We start from the raw sequence: 18343 nt of genomic DNA on the forward strand, positions 1-18343 counted from the left end.
GTTCTGCCTTATTATTATTCGACCATGCTGGTCATTTATGAACATTTGAACATCTTGGCCATGTTCTGTTATAATCTCCACCCGGCACAGCCAGAAGAGGACTGGCCACCCCACATAGCCTGGTTCCTCTCTAGGTTTCTTCCAAGGTTTTGGCCTTTCTATGGAGTTTTTCCTAGCCACCGTGCTTCTACACCTGCATTGCTTGCTGTTTGGGGTTTTAGGCTGGGTTTCTGTACAGCACTTTGAGATATCAGCTGATGTACGAAGGGCTATATAAATACATTTGATTTGATTTGATTTGATAACAGCCTCCACTCTTCTGGGAAGGCTTTCCACTAGATGTTGGAACATTACTGCGGGGACTTACTTCCATTCAGCCACAAAAGCATTAGTGAGGTTGGGCACTGATGTTGGGGGATTAGGCCTGACTATCAGTCGCCATTCCAATTAATCCCAAAGGTGTTCGATGGGGTTGAGGTCAGGGCTCTGTGCAGGCCAGTCAAGTTCTTCCACACTGAGCAGAGAGCAGGGGTTTGGGTAAAGCCCTATTATTTTAACCTAAAAGCCAACAGGTCTAGCCACTAGTCTCTAAAAGGGGGAAAGGGGTGTACTAAATAAACGTTATAACTGAGACAAATAGCCTATAACGTAGACGATGCCCCTGATTTGGGATAACCTATGAATCCTTCATTCCTCCCATCCATAAAGACCGATAGATGGATAGTGAAGTGAGAAATTACGCTAGGCCACGAACCAAGTCATGTCAGATCAGTTATTATTTATTTATAGCCTATATAGCCTATCATAATTTATCTAATAGGCCTGCAGTATATTTAGATCAATGATTATTTCAAGAAAGGGAGAATGCATCCATTAATATATTGTAATGAAACAAGCAAACAGCGCCTCATTTTAGCATTTTAGCTGCGCATGCAGGAGTGGTCGTTGAGTTGCCTCTCCTCCCACAGACACATGCGTAAAACCCCTGCTTAATTGTTCATTTCTCCCGCAGCCGTTGGATAGGCCTATAATTTACTTTCACTTTCCCACTGTAATTTACAATATACCTACAGGTTAAGGTACTCAATCTAGTTGGCCACTATAGTTTTATAATGGGCTGCAAAATAGTGGCGTTGTAGCGAATTTGGAGGGCAGATTGACAGGGACTGAACCCCAGTTTTCTTAGCATTCAGTGACAGTTCCAATAACGTTTTTTTTGTTTGTTCTCTTAACGCACAATGTAGGTTAGAATAGTGTATGCGTATAGTCTGAAATGTCCAGTTATTAGATTATTCGATTGATAAACGTGAGTGCGCAGTAACGCCTGTTTGAACGAGTGTACTAGATCATTATAGGGATGGGAAATACTTGCTCTTTTAGAACATAATAACCATATTATTAAAAAGTAAGGGCAAAACAATAACATGGTTATTACTACCGAGTTTCCTTCTTAAAAAAGCCAATTCTAAATTATATTTTCACCAGGTCATCTAACTCAGGCATTTCAAAGTTGACGCACACAGCAACAGCGAAACAGATTCCCGTTGTCTGTGACAGTCGCTGTTTGGTGCAACGCGGATGAGTTGGAGTGCTTGGGGAAACGAAGATGTCTGTTCTGTTGAGTTTTGATTTAGAGTCATATGGTAGGAGATGTGAGCATGATACGAAGGAATGTGTAGTTTCGGTGGAGAAAGTTGTGTGTTAGTTATGGGGGTACCCATGGGGCTGGAGATCAGAGGTGTCCGTTGAGAGAAAGTCATGTTGAGGTTGCTAGGGTCAGGTAGTACAGGATGTGTTGTATGCTGAAGCAGTGTAGAGAGAGGTAGAGGAAGATGGGTACAGGGTGAGGATTAATGTGAGTAGGCAGAGACTAATAGAGAGAGTGACCGGAAGAAGAAGCGGTGTGGCAAATATCAAATCGTTGCGCTTTGCCTTGTTGGCCACCAAGCGTCATGATGAGTTTAAAGCGAAAGGGAAACACAAGGTTGAGCCACACACAGCCGAGCAGATAGAGCGAGGAGAGACGTTCATGCGAAGGTAAGATAACAGAAGACAAACTTGCTGAGAAACCGAATATAATTTCTATACGATAACACGTCTACTAGTTTTGTGAAATTAAATGTTATGGTCAATATGCCCCCTCCCGTCTTATCTTCTAGTTGTCTCTTGGGCTAGTTACGTTACAGTAGTGCCAGCCAGGCATCAATGACTAACTATCAGTTGTAGTGTAGCCAGTGATATTTTCCCACTTTTACGCTGTGCTATTTTAGCTAGCTACCTTGGTTGAAGCTATGCCATCTAACCTTAGCTAGATTAAGCTAGCTACCTGGCTGTGATTAGACAATTTTTGAAATGCATATACAATGTACTTTGGTGTGGAATTTAGTACGTTTGTTTGCTAGCTGACATTACTAGCTATGTTACGTTCTGATTGGGTTTGCGGAACTAGTTAACGTTACCTGGCAGCAGTAAACTGCTAGGCTAGTTAGCAAGATGTCTTTAATGCCACAACAACACAAGCTAGTTATATACCGCTAACTATCCAAGCGTGTTCCCTCAACTCCACGATGTACATGACATCAATAGACCTACAAACGTGTGCAAAGTAAAATATGGGTTTTGATGGCTTGGTCTAAGATACTGATAGCTAGCCGGGTGGACTGGTTGTAGGCTGGTCTCTTAGCTAGCTAACGTTACCTAGCTAGACACGCTTGCCTTGTTGTGACAAGTTTGATAGTGTTGGTTAACTTCAGCTATTTAGCCAATTTTCATTCATATGTTGATGAAGCTCTCCACTTTGTACTTGTCATTGAGCGAGCCAATAACTCTAAACGGCTAGCTATTTACATGCAGCTAAAGTTAACGAATGAATCTATCCAGGGCAGACAGTCAACCTAAACCAGACTAGCTAGCTAACTAGTTAGCTAGTAGATTCATAGCTATTACATGACAGGCTAGCTAGCTGCAAGTCTATTTTATTTGTATATATTAAGTAGCTATTTGTGAGTAAGGCATACTTGAGTTGTTTGCATGTCTTGTAGGACTTTCTAAACCGCTTGGACAGACGAGGTGACGTATCCTTTCTGCACAGTTTACACTCCATGATTGTGCACACAGCCTACCCGTCTGAGTCGCAGTAATGTGCACGAAGTTTATTTACACACCATAATTTTAACTGCTCTGTCACAATATTATTGACCAGGCTTTAGTGTAGTACTATACACATGGCAACTTTAATTCTCGTTTTATAGGACACGAGTCATTCCTTTTAATGACATTTTTCAGTGCCAAACGGAATGTCTGACAGAATTGAATTACCCTGACCTTCTAGCCTCCAAATCAAGGGCTTTGTATATGCTTGGAGCTCATAGCCAAATGGCAGACTCTTTCCACGTGCCCATCCTCATGCTACCTCGAGGGTACAGTGTCCCTGTTGCTCAGCCATGCAGAATGTGCTGAGTGGACATTGAATTACAGTACAATGACTGAAAGAGACAAATTGTCTTTAACTCTTCTTGGCACCTTGTTTTAGAAAGAGCTGGTCCCAGCACTTTGAAAATGTTGTAGTGAAAGTTTAGAAGCAAAGTTATGACCCAGTGAAAGTGTTTGCAAGGGTATGCCTATAGGCATGGTGTATGTGAATGAAAACCAGCACAATTACAACTTCCTTTGGATTTGAAGTTAATCATGCCAGTGTATGCCTATTTGCAGTTCTTTCTGTCTATCATGGTTGGCAACAGGTGGCTGACGGGCTAAAACTGGCCTGCAAGTGAGCCTTTTTGGTTGAGAAAAAACTAAAATCACCAGGAATTAAGCAAAAATGACTAATTTAGGATTTCTTTTCCCAAATATTATCTAAAATAAAATTGTCAATGTAAAAGGTAATAAAAAAAACACAGCAGGATATTATTTTTGATGATATAGGTATAGTTTTGACAAGTTCACAGTATTGTTTTTGCGATAGTTGACTGTACCTGCACTAAAACTCCAGTTTTTTTTTTCATAGCTTGTTCTCAATCTTTTTTTAAGTAGGGAGCCAATTCGTTTTCAGCACTTATTTCCCTGACAAAATTCATTTTCTCATGTTCTCTCATCCTTCTGCAGCAGACATATGGTGATCAATATGTTTGGAACATCAAATCGCAATAAAATCACAGTATCAAATCGCAATAGATATAGTATCGGCACCTAAGTATTGTGACTATCATATCGTGAGGTCGGGGTAAAGTCCCCCCTTTCCTGTGCATCCCTTAGGTAACCATGGCAATGATGGGCCAGAGTTCCTGCTCCTCGATGAGTAACCACACCAAGGAGCGCGTGACCATGGCCAAAGTAACCCTGGAGAACTTCTACAGCAACCTTATCGCCCAACATGAGGAGAGAGAGATGAGGTAGGCCTCCGACTGCACACGCATGCATCCGTCTGGGCTGAGCCAATGGGCAACGTTCTACCAATGCTTTCCACCGACAGCCATCATTTCCAATTTCTCTATTGCTACATTCTTCTTATGCCTTATGACATTCAAGGTGGCGGTTGCTAACTTTGGTATTTGTGCTTTATGAATGTGTTGGCTGATAAATTAGACTAAGAAATGGTGGCCACTGCATTATATCTGTAGAAGATATTCACATTTTAACAGTAGCATTTCCCTCCCCTGTCATTATTTTTTTTTATATTGGGCTGATGACACTTGTCTGTCTTGCTTGGTAGGCCTCTATGCTCTTTCTAATGCAAATTGTCTGCTGTCTTTCATGTTACCTCCCTGGCTCCCTTTGATGGAAACCACACCCTGTCTGTGTGCGCTCTAGCACACTGAGGTCATTTCAGTTTTGAGATAAAACAACTGATGTGTGAAGAATGAATGTGGCACTGACTGGGGCTTTTTTACATTTTTTATATTTATAACTTGTGATCTTGAAAAAATTAGGCAGAGGTTGAGTGCAATAAACCAGAATGTTTCATACACTTTGAAATCATGTCAAGAATGTATGTAAAGGACCATTTCTGTTCAAACACTGTCACCTGAGTAATGATCAAACAAGCAGCTGATGGTGGAGACATGACAGTTGGCTACTGTCAAGTAGCGGTCTGAGTCGGTTTCACCCTCATGGCCACAGGAGGACCTTGTTTGTGTCGACTTCAAGAGGAAACTGATAAACAGTGAACATGACACACAGTGGCACCAATCCAACCCCTACTAGCACTTAGCCCTATTAATATCACTGGAAACCAAAGGTTACGCGGTGGTCTCTTATCTCAGCGGCTTCAGAGCAGAGAAGGAAATGACACTACTAATATGTAAGTCCCTGGGTCACATTCATTAGTGCACACCGTAGCGAATAATTTTGCAACGGAACACTAAAACAAACAATTCTTATGTCCATAGAAAGCATGTGGGCATAAGGATCGAACGACACCTGTCTGTTTTTCTGGAAGGATACTACTCAATGACGCTATAAACTCTTTGTCCCTCACACATTTTGCTAGATGAGCCAGTGAGGGTTACTCTTTCTCTCAAGGTAGATATGTGTGGCTGTGTTTATATGGTGCACTTAATTGGTGTTAAAGGAGAATAGTTAAAGGAGAATAATTATGCGGCTCAGCTGGAACCAATCTCCACTCTCAAAGCAATGTCAGTTCTTGAACAAAGTATCAACCCAACACATTAGTTGAATGAAAGTGAATTATTTTTGCATTTCTGTTCCAGGCAGCAAAAGTTGGAAAAGGTGATGGACCAAGAGGGCTTGGTTGATGAAGAGGTGAGGTGTACTCGCGCGCGCGCGCACACACCCGGGTTTCCGTTATAAAAATGTGTTGCCGGACATTTGACCGGGAACATGTAAATAAAATGACAGTACATTTTAAAAATGTACTGGACCCATATGCATTGAGTGCATAACTTTTTAGCAGGGTGTCCACCCTCGGTGACATCATATTTAGGATATGGGAATTCATATTAACAGAACATGCAAGTCAAGGTTGCAATGGTGTGCCGTCCTTACTGAATTCTGATGTGCACTTTGAACATGTAAGAATTTACTTTTCCTCAGCCAAAAAGATGAGTAACTAACAGCAAAATCACTAGCCAATGTCAATCTACTACAGTACAAAAGTTTAGGCTACATATTGTATTGGTCAGCTTATCGAGAAATGGTCTATTCCAAACACACTGGGACAGTCATGTGACGATAGATCCTAAATTCATACAACAAGTAGACCTAGGCTACATAAAAAAATAACCTGAAGCTATGAGTCTGCTGCAACAGATCAGAACATTTAGCTTAATGTTGAATAACTATTTCTTCACATAAGCGCAGCAATGCGGGCAATGCAGTAGACTCCAGTCGAATGGTAGTTCCATAATGCAATTAGCAGGAAAACAATTAAGTATATGTTTTCAAAATGCATACTGCCTCCAGCTCAATGCAAAGTGATGTGACGTGCTGATGAAGCCTGCCTTCCATTGCCATTTGATGCCGTGTTCAAAACAACTCAAATCGGGCTTCAGTGCATTCAAGACAACTGGGAATAAAAACGAGTTCCGACTGGGGTGGAAATCATTTTGAATAGTCTTCAACTCGTAGTTCCAACTCTGGAATCGGGCCTCTTTCTAGCGCTCCGATTTTCCGACCTGAAGATCACTGGCATGATTTGACTACGTATTTTCGAGTTCCCAGTTGTCTTGAAAGCACCACAAGATGCTGCGCTTACGCTGTCTGGCAGATTTCCCACTCAAAGGCTCTCTGCTGTAGGCACGTGATAAGGTAACGAATATGCTGTACACACGGGCAAATAACCTATAGACTTTTAAGCCTCACCAGTCAAATGTATTTCCATCAATGAATAGGCTAAAAAGCATTATTTCACAATGGGATTTCTTTTCCTTCTCCCGGACAATTTGGCTGGTGCCAATTTTATCTGCTTTCAATATATTTTTCAGACAAAAGCCGGCTAATGGAAACCCTGACAGACAACAAACCTTTTGACACTAACCATTGCCCCTTCTACCTGTGCAGAAGTGTATCCGGCGTTCTCAGCACGCCATGAAAGAGACCGACTTCCTGCGTCTCAAACGAACCCGCCTGGGCCTGGAGGACTTTGAGTCCCTCAAGGTGATTGGCCGAGGAGCTTTTGGAGAGGTAGGCATCATCCCTTTTGTATAAACGTATTTTACGTAGCCTTGCAGAGTTTCAGCTTATTATTCAATACACTTGGCACGTTCTGGTCCTCTTTGTCCCCAGGTGCGTCTGGTGCAGAAAAAGGACACTGGCCATGTGTACGCTATGAAGATCCTCCGTAAGGCTGACATGCTGGAGAAGGAACAGGTGAGAAGGAAGGAGTAGGGGAGGTATACATCGATGGCCAGCAATTTCTCTCAAATATCCAAAGCAGTGTCTTTGATACAAACATGAGTGCCTGTCATGCAATTGAGAAAATAAATGTATGGTGCCGTGCGTGTATTCGTAGGTGGGTCACATCCGTGCCGAGCGAGACATTCTGGTGGAGGCAGACAGCCTGTGGGTGGTCAAGATGTTCTACAGCTTTCAGGACAAGATGAACCTCTACCTCATCATGGAGTTCCTGCCTGGCGGTACGACCCCCCCCTCCCTCTCCCCGATAACCTGAACAGTCTCCACACTAAGGCACTATTGTCCAGTGAGCAACTCTCAGATTAGCGAGTCTTGCATGTGTATTTAGTCCTTGGGGCTTGTATTCATAGTGTTTCAGAGTAGGCATGCCTACTCGACTCAGCCAAAACTCGGCACTCCTAATCTGAGACACTTTGAATACGATCCCAGTAATGGGAAGCAATGTTGCAGAAAGACCCGTTTTGTATAGAATAAGCAACCTGCCATTGTCCAAAATGCACAGAATTGTTTAACACATTTCTATCTGAAATTCCACCAAAACAAACTAATGCCTCAAAGTCCAGTTGCAATGTGGTGATTTCTAACATGCCCGCTGCCCTCTACAGGTGACATGATGACCCTGCTCATGAAGAAGGATACTTTGACTGAGGAGTCAACTCAGTTCTACATCGCTGAGACAGTGATAGCCATCGACTCCATCCACCAACTAGGCTTCATCCACAGAGACATCAAACCTGACAACCTGCTACTAGACTCCAGGGTGAGTTTGAGCACGGACTTGGAGACACACAAATATGAGCTCAGACTGGTGGTTTGGATAAGGTGAATTTGACCCAGTTATGCACAAGGCACCAAACTGAAGAAAACGGACTTGACTTCTCCAAAAAGAAATGCTTGTTTTCATTTTGTGGTGCAGAAAGTTTTTGCTTTGGTGTGTAATAATGAATATGATCCTGTACTGTATTGTTCCAGGGCCATGTGAAGCTGTCTGACTTTGGTTTATGCACGGGTCTGAAGAGGGCCCATCGTACGGAGTTCTACAAGAACCTCAACCACAGCCTCCCCAGTGACTTCAGTAAGCAAAGTCAGGCATCTCCAATCAATCCATTACTTTACATACTAACACCCTCTATCACTTTGTTTGCAAACATTCAAATGACAATGATGAAATATTTGGGTTGGGATGGAGTAAAACTGATGCACTAAGCTCAAAAGGAATTTATAAATTCTATTAATTAGAAATGTCCCAGATTGAGCCTTTTTAATGTTTCTCTAACAAACCTGGTTCTGATTTCAAATGTGCTTTTTTTTTTAAGGTAAGAACTTAGATTTGTTTTTAGCTATGTGATTATTATATAAAAGGTGTTTAAAAAAAATAAGTTGTTGCATTTACCAGTGTGTACATATTTGTTGTTGCATGTTTACAATCCTTACTAACAGTCATTGAATATACCCTGATTGTAAATCACTGGATTAGAGCTGATTAATGACAAGGCAAAAACAGGTTTTTAGAAATGTTTGCAAATGTCTAAAAATATCTTAAATATCACGTTTTATGTAAGTATTCAGACCTTTTACTCAGTATTTTGTTGAAGCACCTTTTGCAGCGATTACAGCCTTGTCGTCTTTGGAATGGCGCTACAAGCTTGGCACACCTGTATTTGGGAGAAACTTCACATTCTTCTCTGCAGATCCCCCTCAAGCTCTTTCAGGTTGGATGGGGAGTGTTACTATACTGCTATTTTCAGGTCTCTCCAGAGATGTTCGAACGGGTTCAAGTCAGGTCTCTGGCTGGGCCACTCAAGGACATTCAGAGACTTGTCCCGAAGCCACTCCTACTTTGTCTTGGCTGTATGCTTAGGGTTGTTGTCCTGTTGGAAGGTGACCCTTCACCCCAGTCTGCTGTCCTGAGAGCTCTGAAGCAGGACTTCATCAAGGATCTCTCTGTACTTTGCTCCGTTCATCTTTGCTTCGATCCTGACTTGTCTCCCAGTCCCTGCCGCTTAAAAACATCCCCTCAGCATGATGCTAGCACCAGGTTTCCTCCAGACATGACGCTTGGCATTCAAGCCAAAGAGGTCAATCTTGGATTCATTAGACCAGAGAATCTTGTTTTTCAAGGTCTGAGAATCCTTTTGGTGCTTTTTGGCAAACTCCAAGCGGGCTGTCATGGCTACCGTCTGGCCACTCTACCACACGCCTGGCCACTCCAACTTTGGAGCTCGTTCAGTGACCAATGGGTCCTTGGTCACCTCCCTTGCTCAGTTTTGCCGGGCGGCCAGCTCTAGGAAGAGTCTTGGTGGTTCCAAACTTCTTACATTTTAAGAATGTTGGAGGCAGCTGTGATTTTTGGGGACCTTCAATGCTGCAGAAATGTTTTGGTACCCTTCCCCAGATCTGTGCCTCGACACAATCCTGTCTCGGAGCTCTACGGACAATCCCTTCGACCTCATGGTTTGGTTTTTGCTCTGACATGCGCTGTGAACTGTGGGACCTTATAGAGACAGCTGTGTATGTGCCTTTCCAAAGCATATCCAATCAATTGAATTCACCAAAGGTGGACTCCAAACAAGTTGTATAAATATCTTAAGGATGATCAATGGAAACAGGATGCACCTGAGCTTAATTTCGAGTCTCATAGCAAAGGGTCTGAATACTTATTTACATAAGGTATTTCTGACTTTTTATACATAATAACAAAGCGAACAGTTCTTTTTATGGGTTATTGTGTAGATTTAGGTCGTTTAGTTTTAAAAAAAATAAGTTATCCATTTTAGAAAGACTAACGTAAAGTGTAGGTCTGAATACTTTCCGAATGCACTGTATCTTAACCTGAAGGTGAATTAAACCGGTTGAACCACTAAGTTGCATCATTTTATAGAACTGTTAATTTTTCTTTACAGCATTCAATAACATGAACTCAAAGAGGAAAGCAGAGACATGGAAGAGGAACAGGAGACAGCTGGTGAGAAAATAAAGCTAGATGGGAAGGCAGCATATTCTACACCGACACACTTGTGTTGGTGTGGTCTTATAGTCACATTTATACAATACTATGAAGCCTTGAATCAAGTTTTTTAAAAGTTTTCTGCTCTCTCCCTTTAGGCCTTCTCTACTGTGGGCACCCCTGACTACATCGCCCCAGAAGTCTTCATGCAGAATGGATACAACAAGCTCTGTGATTGGTGGAGCCTGGGAGTCATCATGTATGAGATGCTGATAGGTGAGATCTCATTGACATGTTCTACTTGGAGCCTCCTCAAAGCCATTGATGGTAGTATTTGGAAATTGTCTTTCAAACATACACTACATGACCAAAAATCTGTGTACACCTGCTCGTCGAACATCTCATTCCAAAATCATGGGCATTCATATGGAGTCGTTCCCCCCCATTTGCTGCTATAACAGCCTCCACTCTTCTGGGAAGGCTTTCCACTAGATGTTGGAACATTGCTGCAGGGACTTGCTGTTGTGCCTGAATAGAAGCATTAGTGAGGTCGGGCACTGATGTTGGGCGAGTAGGCCTGTGTCTCAGTCGGTGTTCTATTTCATCCCAAAGGTGTTCGATGGGTTTGAGGTCGGGGCTCTGTGCAGGCCAGTCAAGTTTGCCACACTGATCTCGACAAACCATTTCTGTATGGACCTCGCTTGCTGCATGGGTACATTGTCATGCTGTAACAGGAAAGGGCCTTCCCCAAACTGTTGCCGCAAAGTTGGAAGCACAGAATGTCATTGTAGTTTCAGAAGGGAAATCTTAACGCTAAGGTGCCTAGCCTGAACCATGAAAAACAGCTCCAGACCATTATTCCTCCTCCACTTAACTTTACAGTTGGCACTGTCCATTGGGGCAAGTAGCATTCGCCAAACCCCGATTCGTCTGTCGGAATGCCAGATGGTGAAGTTTGATTCATCACTCCTGAGAATGTGTTTTCACTGCTCCAGAGTCCAGTGGCAGCGAGCTTTACACTACTCCAGCCGACGCTTGGCTTTTCGCATGATGATCTTAGGCATGGGTTCGGCTACTCGGCCATGGAACGCCACTTCATGATGCTCCCGACGAACACTTATTGTGCTGACGTTGCTTCCAGAGGCAGTTTGGAACTCAATAGGGAGTGTTGCAACCGAGGATGGGATATTTTTACACTCTTCAGCACTTGGCGGTCCCGTTCTGTGGGCTTGTGTGGCCTACCACTTTGCGGCTGAGCTGTTGCTCCTTGTTGTTGCTCCTTCACAATAACAGCACTTACAGTTAATCGGCGCAGCTCTAGCACAACAGAAATTTGACCAACTGACTTGTTGGAAAGGTGGCATCCTATGACTGTGCCATGTTGAAAGTCACTGAGCACTTCAGTAAGTCCATTCTACTGCCAATGATTGTCTATGGAGATTGCATGGCTGTATGCTTGATTTTTATACACCTGTCAGCAGCAGGTGTGGCTGAAACCGCCAAAGGGGTGTCCACATACTTTGTGTCTAATATAGTGCATATTATGAATGTCACAAAATGATGCCATTCCTATGCATTTGGCCATGCCTGGCTTGTGTGTTGATCCCTTGTGTGTATTATGCTCCAGGCTATCCCCCGTTCTGCTCGGAGACCCCCCAGGAGACCTACAGGAAGGTGATGAACTGGCGGGAAACGCTGACCTTTCCGCCGGAAGTGCCCATCTCCGAGAAGGCCAAGGCCCTCATCCTCAGGTTTTGCTGTGAAGAGGAGCACAGGATTGGAGCGACGGGGGTGGAGGACATCAAGGGCAACGCCTTCTTCGAAGGGGTGGACTACGACCACATCAGGTAGGAGGGCTTAAAAGAATAGTTCACTTTTCTTTTTTCTTTGTGTGTGCAGACCTGACAACATGCATGCATTTTGTATACCATGCATGCAATTTGAGGTCAAAGTACTCTGGTATGAAAAACTACCCTATAATATGTAAAAAATGGTAATGTTGTGTTTTTTGACTCAACCGTCTGAAGGTGGAGTCAGTACTTGGGTGAGAACATGGAGATCTGAAACCAGCTCATATAGGCCAAGTTCAGTTGTTTCATATTCCAAATAGCCTACTGTAAGCTAGACTACTACATTCCACCAGTAATTGAAATATTAAAAAATGTCTCCCCAAACAAAATTAGACAGTTTACATTTTTCTAGGGGCTAACCACATAGACACCTATTTAATTAGAATAATCATTACCCCTAAATTTTACCAAGGAAAAATATGCAACTGTCATTAAGACCTACAATTTAATTTTCAAACCCAAAACTTCTGTGTTGGCTACATTTTTTAAATATAATTTAAGACTCTAGGTTTCAGAAAATGTCAGTTACATGTTTTCAAATGCAAAATTCTCCAACTTTGTAAGTTGACTGCCCCCCCAGAACTCTCCAATATCCTGTCAAAAAAAAGCCCTGATTGTACATATACTTTCTAAAATGTTGATCGAGTTAGACTTATGGGTACTTAAGCAGCCATCTGTACAGCCTACTATTCCTATGGAGGCAGTCTTCTGCCAACATCATTATTAGGCAAAACATGAATTAGCATGTTCCTATTATTTGAGCATTGTAGTTGCGTGTGCTGTGAATTGGTACTTGTAAAAATGATTCAAGGTTGACCGGTCTTTGTATTTTCATCCAAACAATTAAAAACAAAAAGTTTATTAGCTGGTTATTTACCAACCTCCATAATATCCTAGCTAGCATTTTCTGACAATGTAGCGGTGCATTTAAAAAAATGGGTGGGAACAGTCCCTTTGTAAAACGAGTCCCGTGTTGTCCCTACAGAGAGAGGCCTGCTGCCATTCCCATCCAGATCAAAAGCATCGACGACACGTCCAACTTTGACGAGTTCCCAGACTCCGATATCCTCCAGCCAACGGGTAAGTTGCTTATTGTCACAACACCAGTGGCTGTCAGTAGTCAATAGATCAACAGGATCATGTTCATTAGGTCCCTCCATGTTTTCTGGTTCCTTCTGTTCTGTTTGGTTCCTAGAGTAAACATTTTCCCTTGCAAAATGTTTTGCAGTAGTCTGCGACTAATGAATACACCCCTGGTAGTCCCTCCCAGGTTGTCAGTTCTCTTTCATTTGGTACCTTTTTTATCCTTTACTTTTCCTCCTCAGCGGCCCCTGTGGTGTCTAACCATTCTGAGGCAGACCTGAAGAACAAGGACTGGGTCTTCATCAACTACACCTACAAGCGCTTCGAGGGCCTCACAGCCCGAGGGACCATCCCCTCCTACATGAAGACAGGGAAGAGATGAATCATTTCTTTGTTCACTCACTCACTCTACCTGCCCCTCAGACTGGCATTCAAAAGGAATACACCATGGAGCCCAGTGACCACTCCTCTAGCTCCAAAAGACACTAAATTAACCTTGTTTTGGGCCCTTCCTGCTGAAGGGACGTTCCTCCTTCCCTTGCATGGGACTTGTTGAAGGGCTCTGTGTAGAGAAGTGTGGCCTACTCCAACTCTAGTCTGTGTCGATCTAAAAAAAAAAAAAAGCCAGTACAGTGCTGGAAGATAAGGACGGTGTTCCCATTATACTGTCTGCAAGCTCAATTCTTCATGGAATATTTTTTGTTTTTATATGGAAACTCACATGCTGTTCCACCCCAGTATTTAATTTCCCATAGCTTTTTTTTCAAGTGGGATCCACCAAAGAGCAGTCTTGGAGATGTTATTTCCTTAGTTTGGGGAACATCTCTCAGATCTCCACTAGCATCGGTCCAACTCGGCCAAGACTGATTCTCTATGCTTCCTTATTCCACAGGAACGAACCAAGATACCAGCATAACAGGTCACCCTTGGGGCCAGAGCCTGTTGTCACACCAGCAGACCACACTCAACTGGCTATACCCGCATTCCTGCACTTCTCCCGTCATAAACGGGCTTTGAAGTCTTAGCGGAGCGGCCAATTATCAAGGGCCTGGGATCCAATATGCCTCGCTTTTCTGTCAAAGGGCTAGCTTTTCTCTCTTCAGTCCTTTTTCAACAAGAGAAAAATGCTCCACACACAATCGAATTCTCCATCTTTAGAAATTAGGTCCCCCTATTAAAACTATTAGAAATGGAGTGTCATTTGATGGGAACTAATGAGTTTTTAGTAAGCTCTCTGAAGCATCTTGGGTGCTAGGCCTTCCAACAGGTTGCCTGTTGCAACAAGGCAACTCTTAACCAAATATTATTATTTTAGGGTTTCAATGTAATTGCTTTGTCCCCATGTAATTGTCACTTCAATACCATCAATGGTAGAGCTGTTTTTATACATGGATTTATGCAAGTGTTTATAGCAATATAATCACCTCTCTGGAATATGATTCCATTTGAAATGGAACTACACCTCCCAGAAGCCCACTTGTTTAGATTCATTCTTGATTTGACAATCATCCACTTTTGAAGAGTAGCATTCATGTTGTCCTGAGTTTTTATTTTTCGCCAATAATCTGTTAGCGCTATAACTTTATCCTTTAGCTGGAGCGCAAAGTCGAATGCAAAAATGTGCATGTACCGACCATTTCTTTGGTTTACTTTTCAATTTACCTTTTTGTGGTAGGGGAGCTAGAAGTAAGGCCAAGACATCAATCTTCTGTTTGTTCTCTCCTTCCTTCTTGTTAAAAAACTTCCTGACCATTGGTCTGTAGGGGCTTGGTAGGTGACGTGGCAGGCAGGGCAAGTTGGTTCAGTGGAGCTGGAAGGAACGGGGAATAGAAAAGGAGCACCTTTTTAGATTGAGGTACTCTGACCCCAGGTTCGGATCATTCACGTCACCGTTCACTTCTTGTCTTGTCTATAGTTTCCTCTTGCTGTCGCTTGTTTTTTTTTCTTAGCAACTGAGCTTTGAGTAACATTTTTAAACATTTCATTTGTCTCAAGTTTTGTCAAGGATATGTCACCTGGAAGTTCCTTACTTTTCAAGAGGTGTGAGGGAGAAACTCTGACCTTAATTCTACCCAGGGCTATATGTGACTGTCCTTGAAACAAAATCCCAAATGCTGTGTCATTTGAATCGAATGTAATCCCCAAGGTGTAGTGGCAGATTAATTTCATGCCATGTTAATTCCAAAATGCTGAATGGAATGTAGCCACAGCCACCATTAGTGGTAGGTTTCTGTCACTCAGGGAAGATGTCATCTGGTCTTTTCTTAAATCCCTGTATGGTGTTCTGGGTAGTTTAGAGTACTTGCTGAAATTTAATAGCCAGATTATTTATTTTTTACAACTGAGCGACAGCTGATTCGAGACGGGTCTCTAATCATTTTACTGATGCTTGATGTCCAAATGATTCTGTAATGCTGGGTTTAAAAACTATTTGGGCGGATGAGGTGGGAATGTGCATATGACTTTTTAAATGATTGTATTGTTAATTTATGCTGCTTGGTGTGTGTGTGTGATTTGCTTGTCTTCAGAGGAATGGTTGATATGCTCAGTAAAAATGAGATGTTTGATTAACCCACACTGATAACTTGAGGTTATTTTCTAGATGTCACCCAACGATGTGTATGCTGTTCTTTTTCCCCAGGCATACATTGTGTGTGCCAGTCAATAGTTTGGACACCTACTCATTCAAAAGTTTTTCTTTATTTCTTACAATTTTCTACATTGTAGAATAGTAGTGACAGCATCAACTATGAAATAACACACGAAATTATGTAGTAACCAAAAGAATGAGATTCTTCAATATGGACATTCTTTGCCTTGATGACAGCTTTGCAGTCTTGGCAAAACCAGCTTCAACTGTAATGCTTTTCCAACAGTCTTGAAGGAGTTCCCACATGCTGAGCACCTTTCGGCTGCTTTTCCTTCACTCTGCGATCCAACTCATCCCAAACCATCTCAATTGGGTTGAATTTAGCGATCTGAGTGAGTGGTGAAGCTGGTAACTAATGAACGTATCCTCTGCAGCAGAGTTAACTCTGGGTCTTCCTTTCCTGTGGTGGTCCTCAGAGCCAGTTTCATCACAGCGCTTGATGTTTTTTTTTTTCTTCTCAACTGCACTTGAAGAAACGTTATTCTTGGTGTTCTGTATTGACTGACCTTCATGTCTTTAAAGTAATTATGGACTGTTTCTCTTTGCTTATTTGAGCTGTTCTTGACATAATATGGACTTGGTCTTTTACCAAATAGGGCTATCTTCTGTATACCACCCCAACTTTGTCACAACTGATTGGTTTAAACGCATTAAGAAATTCCACAAATTAACTTTAATGATGCACACCTGCTAATTGAAAAGCATTCCAGGTGAAGCTGTTTGAGAGTGCCAAGAGTGTGCAAAGCTGTCAAGGTAAAGGGTGGCTACTTTGAAGGATCTAAAATATATTTTGATTTAACACTTTCTTTGGTTATTACATGATTCCGTATGTGTTATTTCATAGTTTGTCTTCACTATTATTCTACAATGCAGAAAACTGTCAAAAATAAACTCTTGAATGTGTCAACTTTTGGTGTGTGAACATTTTTTAATCAAAAGTAGGGGGTTGTAATTTAATGCGTGTGAATATTTGACAATGAATAACTAACCCTGCACTTAATGTCTGTCTGATTTGTACAGCAAAAGAATGGGCACCTCTGAAATCTTCCGTCTTTAGAATTTTGTAGTGAGTGTTTGTTTTGATGGACCAGTGGAATTAATGCCATTTTACTGGTTGAACAAGCAAGCTAGCCATGTGCAGGACTTATACATTTTCTTCTGGAAATTGTTTTGACTACAAACTAACCACAACTTAAATTGGCACTTTTCTGTAGTTCTGAGGTGGAATTATGGAAACGCTGTGAACTAACAGCTTGAGGCAAAAGGCTAGAATATGAATTATTCCTAATTTGGCTTCCACATTTTGCTACTCAACCGATTCACTGTTAAGTGGAACCAGTTAAAACTTTTTTTAAAGTAATTCCCCCCAATCCGAAAAGAAGGGTGAGGTGGGCGTTCTGTTAATTTTGAGTCACCCACCATGCATCCTTTTTGAATATGGTAGCCACTTAACATTGGGTTAAAAGTGTCTGTATGATCAATCTGACTTCTGCATTGGGCCATGCAACATTTACGGGGATATGGTCTCTGCAGAAGTCAGGGAATTCATACTTCTTGCACTTCGCCGAGCAATGCAGAGCTTTTGTTAAGGAAGTGAGTTTGTTTATACAGAACGTGGAGCTATACGGAGCCCTCTGCATTGTTACAAAATTTGAGGCACAAGGCGATGCACTATGGCGCTCAATTTGGCCTCTGCATGCCTCTGGAGGCTCCGCAATTGCGTCACACAATCCATTTGTTGCCTCCGACCATGTTTTCGAATCCGGCTTAAATGGGCTTTTAGTTATATTGTTTCTCCCTTCAAAGAGCACATTTAGCCAGTCAATGGCAGTCTGCTTGTTTCACTGATGGTAGCATTACTGACCTGCTATGTGTTTTTTTTTTTTCATTCCTTGTCTTTTAGGGGTACAGTTGGTTTAGATTAGTGAAGAAATATCAGTTTTAGGGTCTCCCCCCCTAGATTGCAGTTTTGTAACTGCAGTTGACTGGTATTTGATGCAGAACAACTGCAGTGTAAAGATTCCTCGCGAAGGATGCTCCGGTGAATCCTACTGTTTTGAAATCAGCCACAACCCCTCTGAAATAGCTCGTATTCCTCAAAGTATGTACACATTTTTTTTTTTAAAGCCACCTTTTTCTCTATAGAATGTCTAGCACATCTAGTTAAATGTATTGTTACGACTTTACCCATGTATTTTTGGATTCCACCCCTCTAACTGTAATTTGTCTGATACTATGAAGAAGGACTTGTAAGAAACAAGTGTATTTGTTTCCACATTTCCTCTTAGTTTCCATCCCTCTGAAGGTTTCAAAGATAGGGGGTGATGTACAGTGCGTTCGGAAAGTATTCAGACCCTTTCACTTTTTCAACATTGTTACGTTACAGCCTTATTCTAAAATTGACTAAATTGTTTTTGCCCTCATCAATCGACACAATACACA

At 42.1% G+C, this 18343-nt stretch overlaps 1 protein-coding gene across 2 annotated transcripts; it reads left to right on the forward strand.

Moving 5' to 3' along the window:
• Positions 1-1636: 1636 nt before the first annotated feature.
• On the forward strand, positions 1637-16808 carry LOC118361209 (serine/threonine-protein kinase 38-like). 2 transcript variants are annotated; one of them, XM_035740951.2, is made up of 13 exons: positions 1637-2037; positions 4255-4391; positions 5709-5760; positions 7018-7140; positions 7243-7326; positions 7469-7592; positions 7977-8131; positions 8344-8455; positions 10275-10336; positions 10477-10594; positions 11946-12165; positions 13154-13248; positions 13494-16808. In XM_035740951.2, exons 2-13 carry the CDS (start codon positions 4261-4263, stop codon positions 13631-13633), a joined length of 1416 nt encoding a protein of 471 aa, XP_035596844.1. In that variant the 5' UTR covers positions 1637-2037; positions 4255-4260; the 3' UTR covers positions 13634-16808. The 2 variants fall into 2 exon arrangements, with proteins under 2 accessions (XP_035596844.1, XP_035596845.1); XM_035740952.2 differs by having other exon boundaries at positions 1639-2037; positions 8344-8446.
• The last annotated feature ends 1535 nt before the right edge of the window (positions 16809-18343 follow it).

The sequence above is a fragment of the Oncorhynchus keta genome, chromosome 28 (genome assembly GCF_023373465.1).
Source record: "Oncorhynchus keta strain PuntledgeMale-10-30-2019 chromosome 28, Oket_V2, whole genome shotgun sequence".
Taxonomy (NCBI): domain Eukaryota; kingdom Metazoa; phylum Chordata; class Actinopteri; order Salmoniformes; family Salmonidae; genus Oncorhynchus; species Oncorhynchus keta.

Bases quoted from the DNA above. Each gene is read 5' to 3' on its own strand.
- LOC118361209 (XM_035740951.2), top strand. From the start codon at position 4,261: ATGGCAATGATGGGCCAGAGTTCCTGCTCCTCGATGAGTAACCACACC. The intron at 8,132-8,343 runs GTGAGTTTGAGC...GTATTGTTCCAG, and splicing joins ACCTGCTACTAGACTCCAGG to GGCCATGTGAAGCTGTCTGA. The intron at 13,249-13,493 runs GTAAGTTGCTTA...TTTCCTCCTCAG, and splicing joins CGATATCCTCCAGCCAACGG to CGGCCCCTGTGGTGTCTAAC.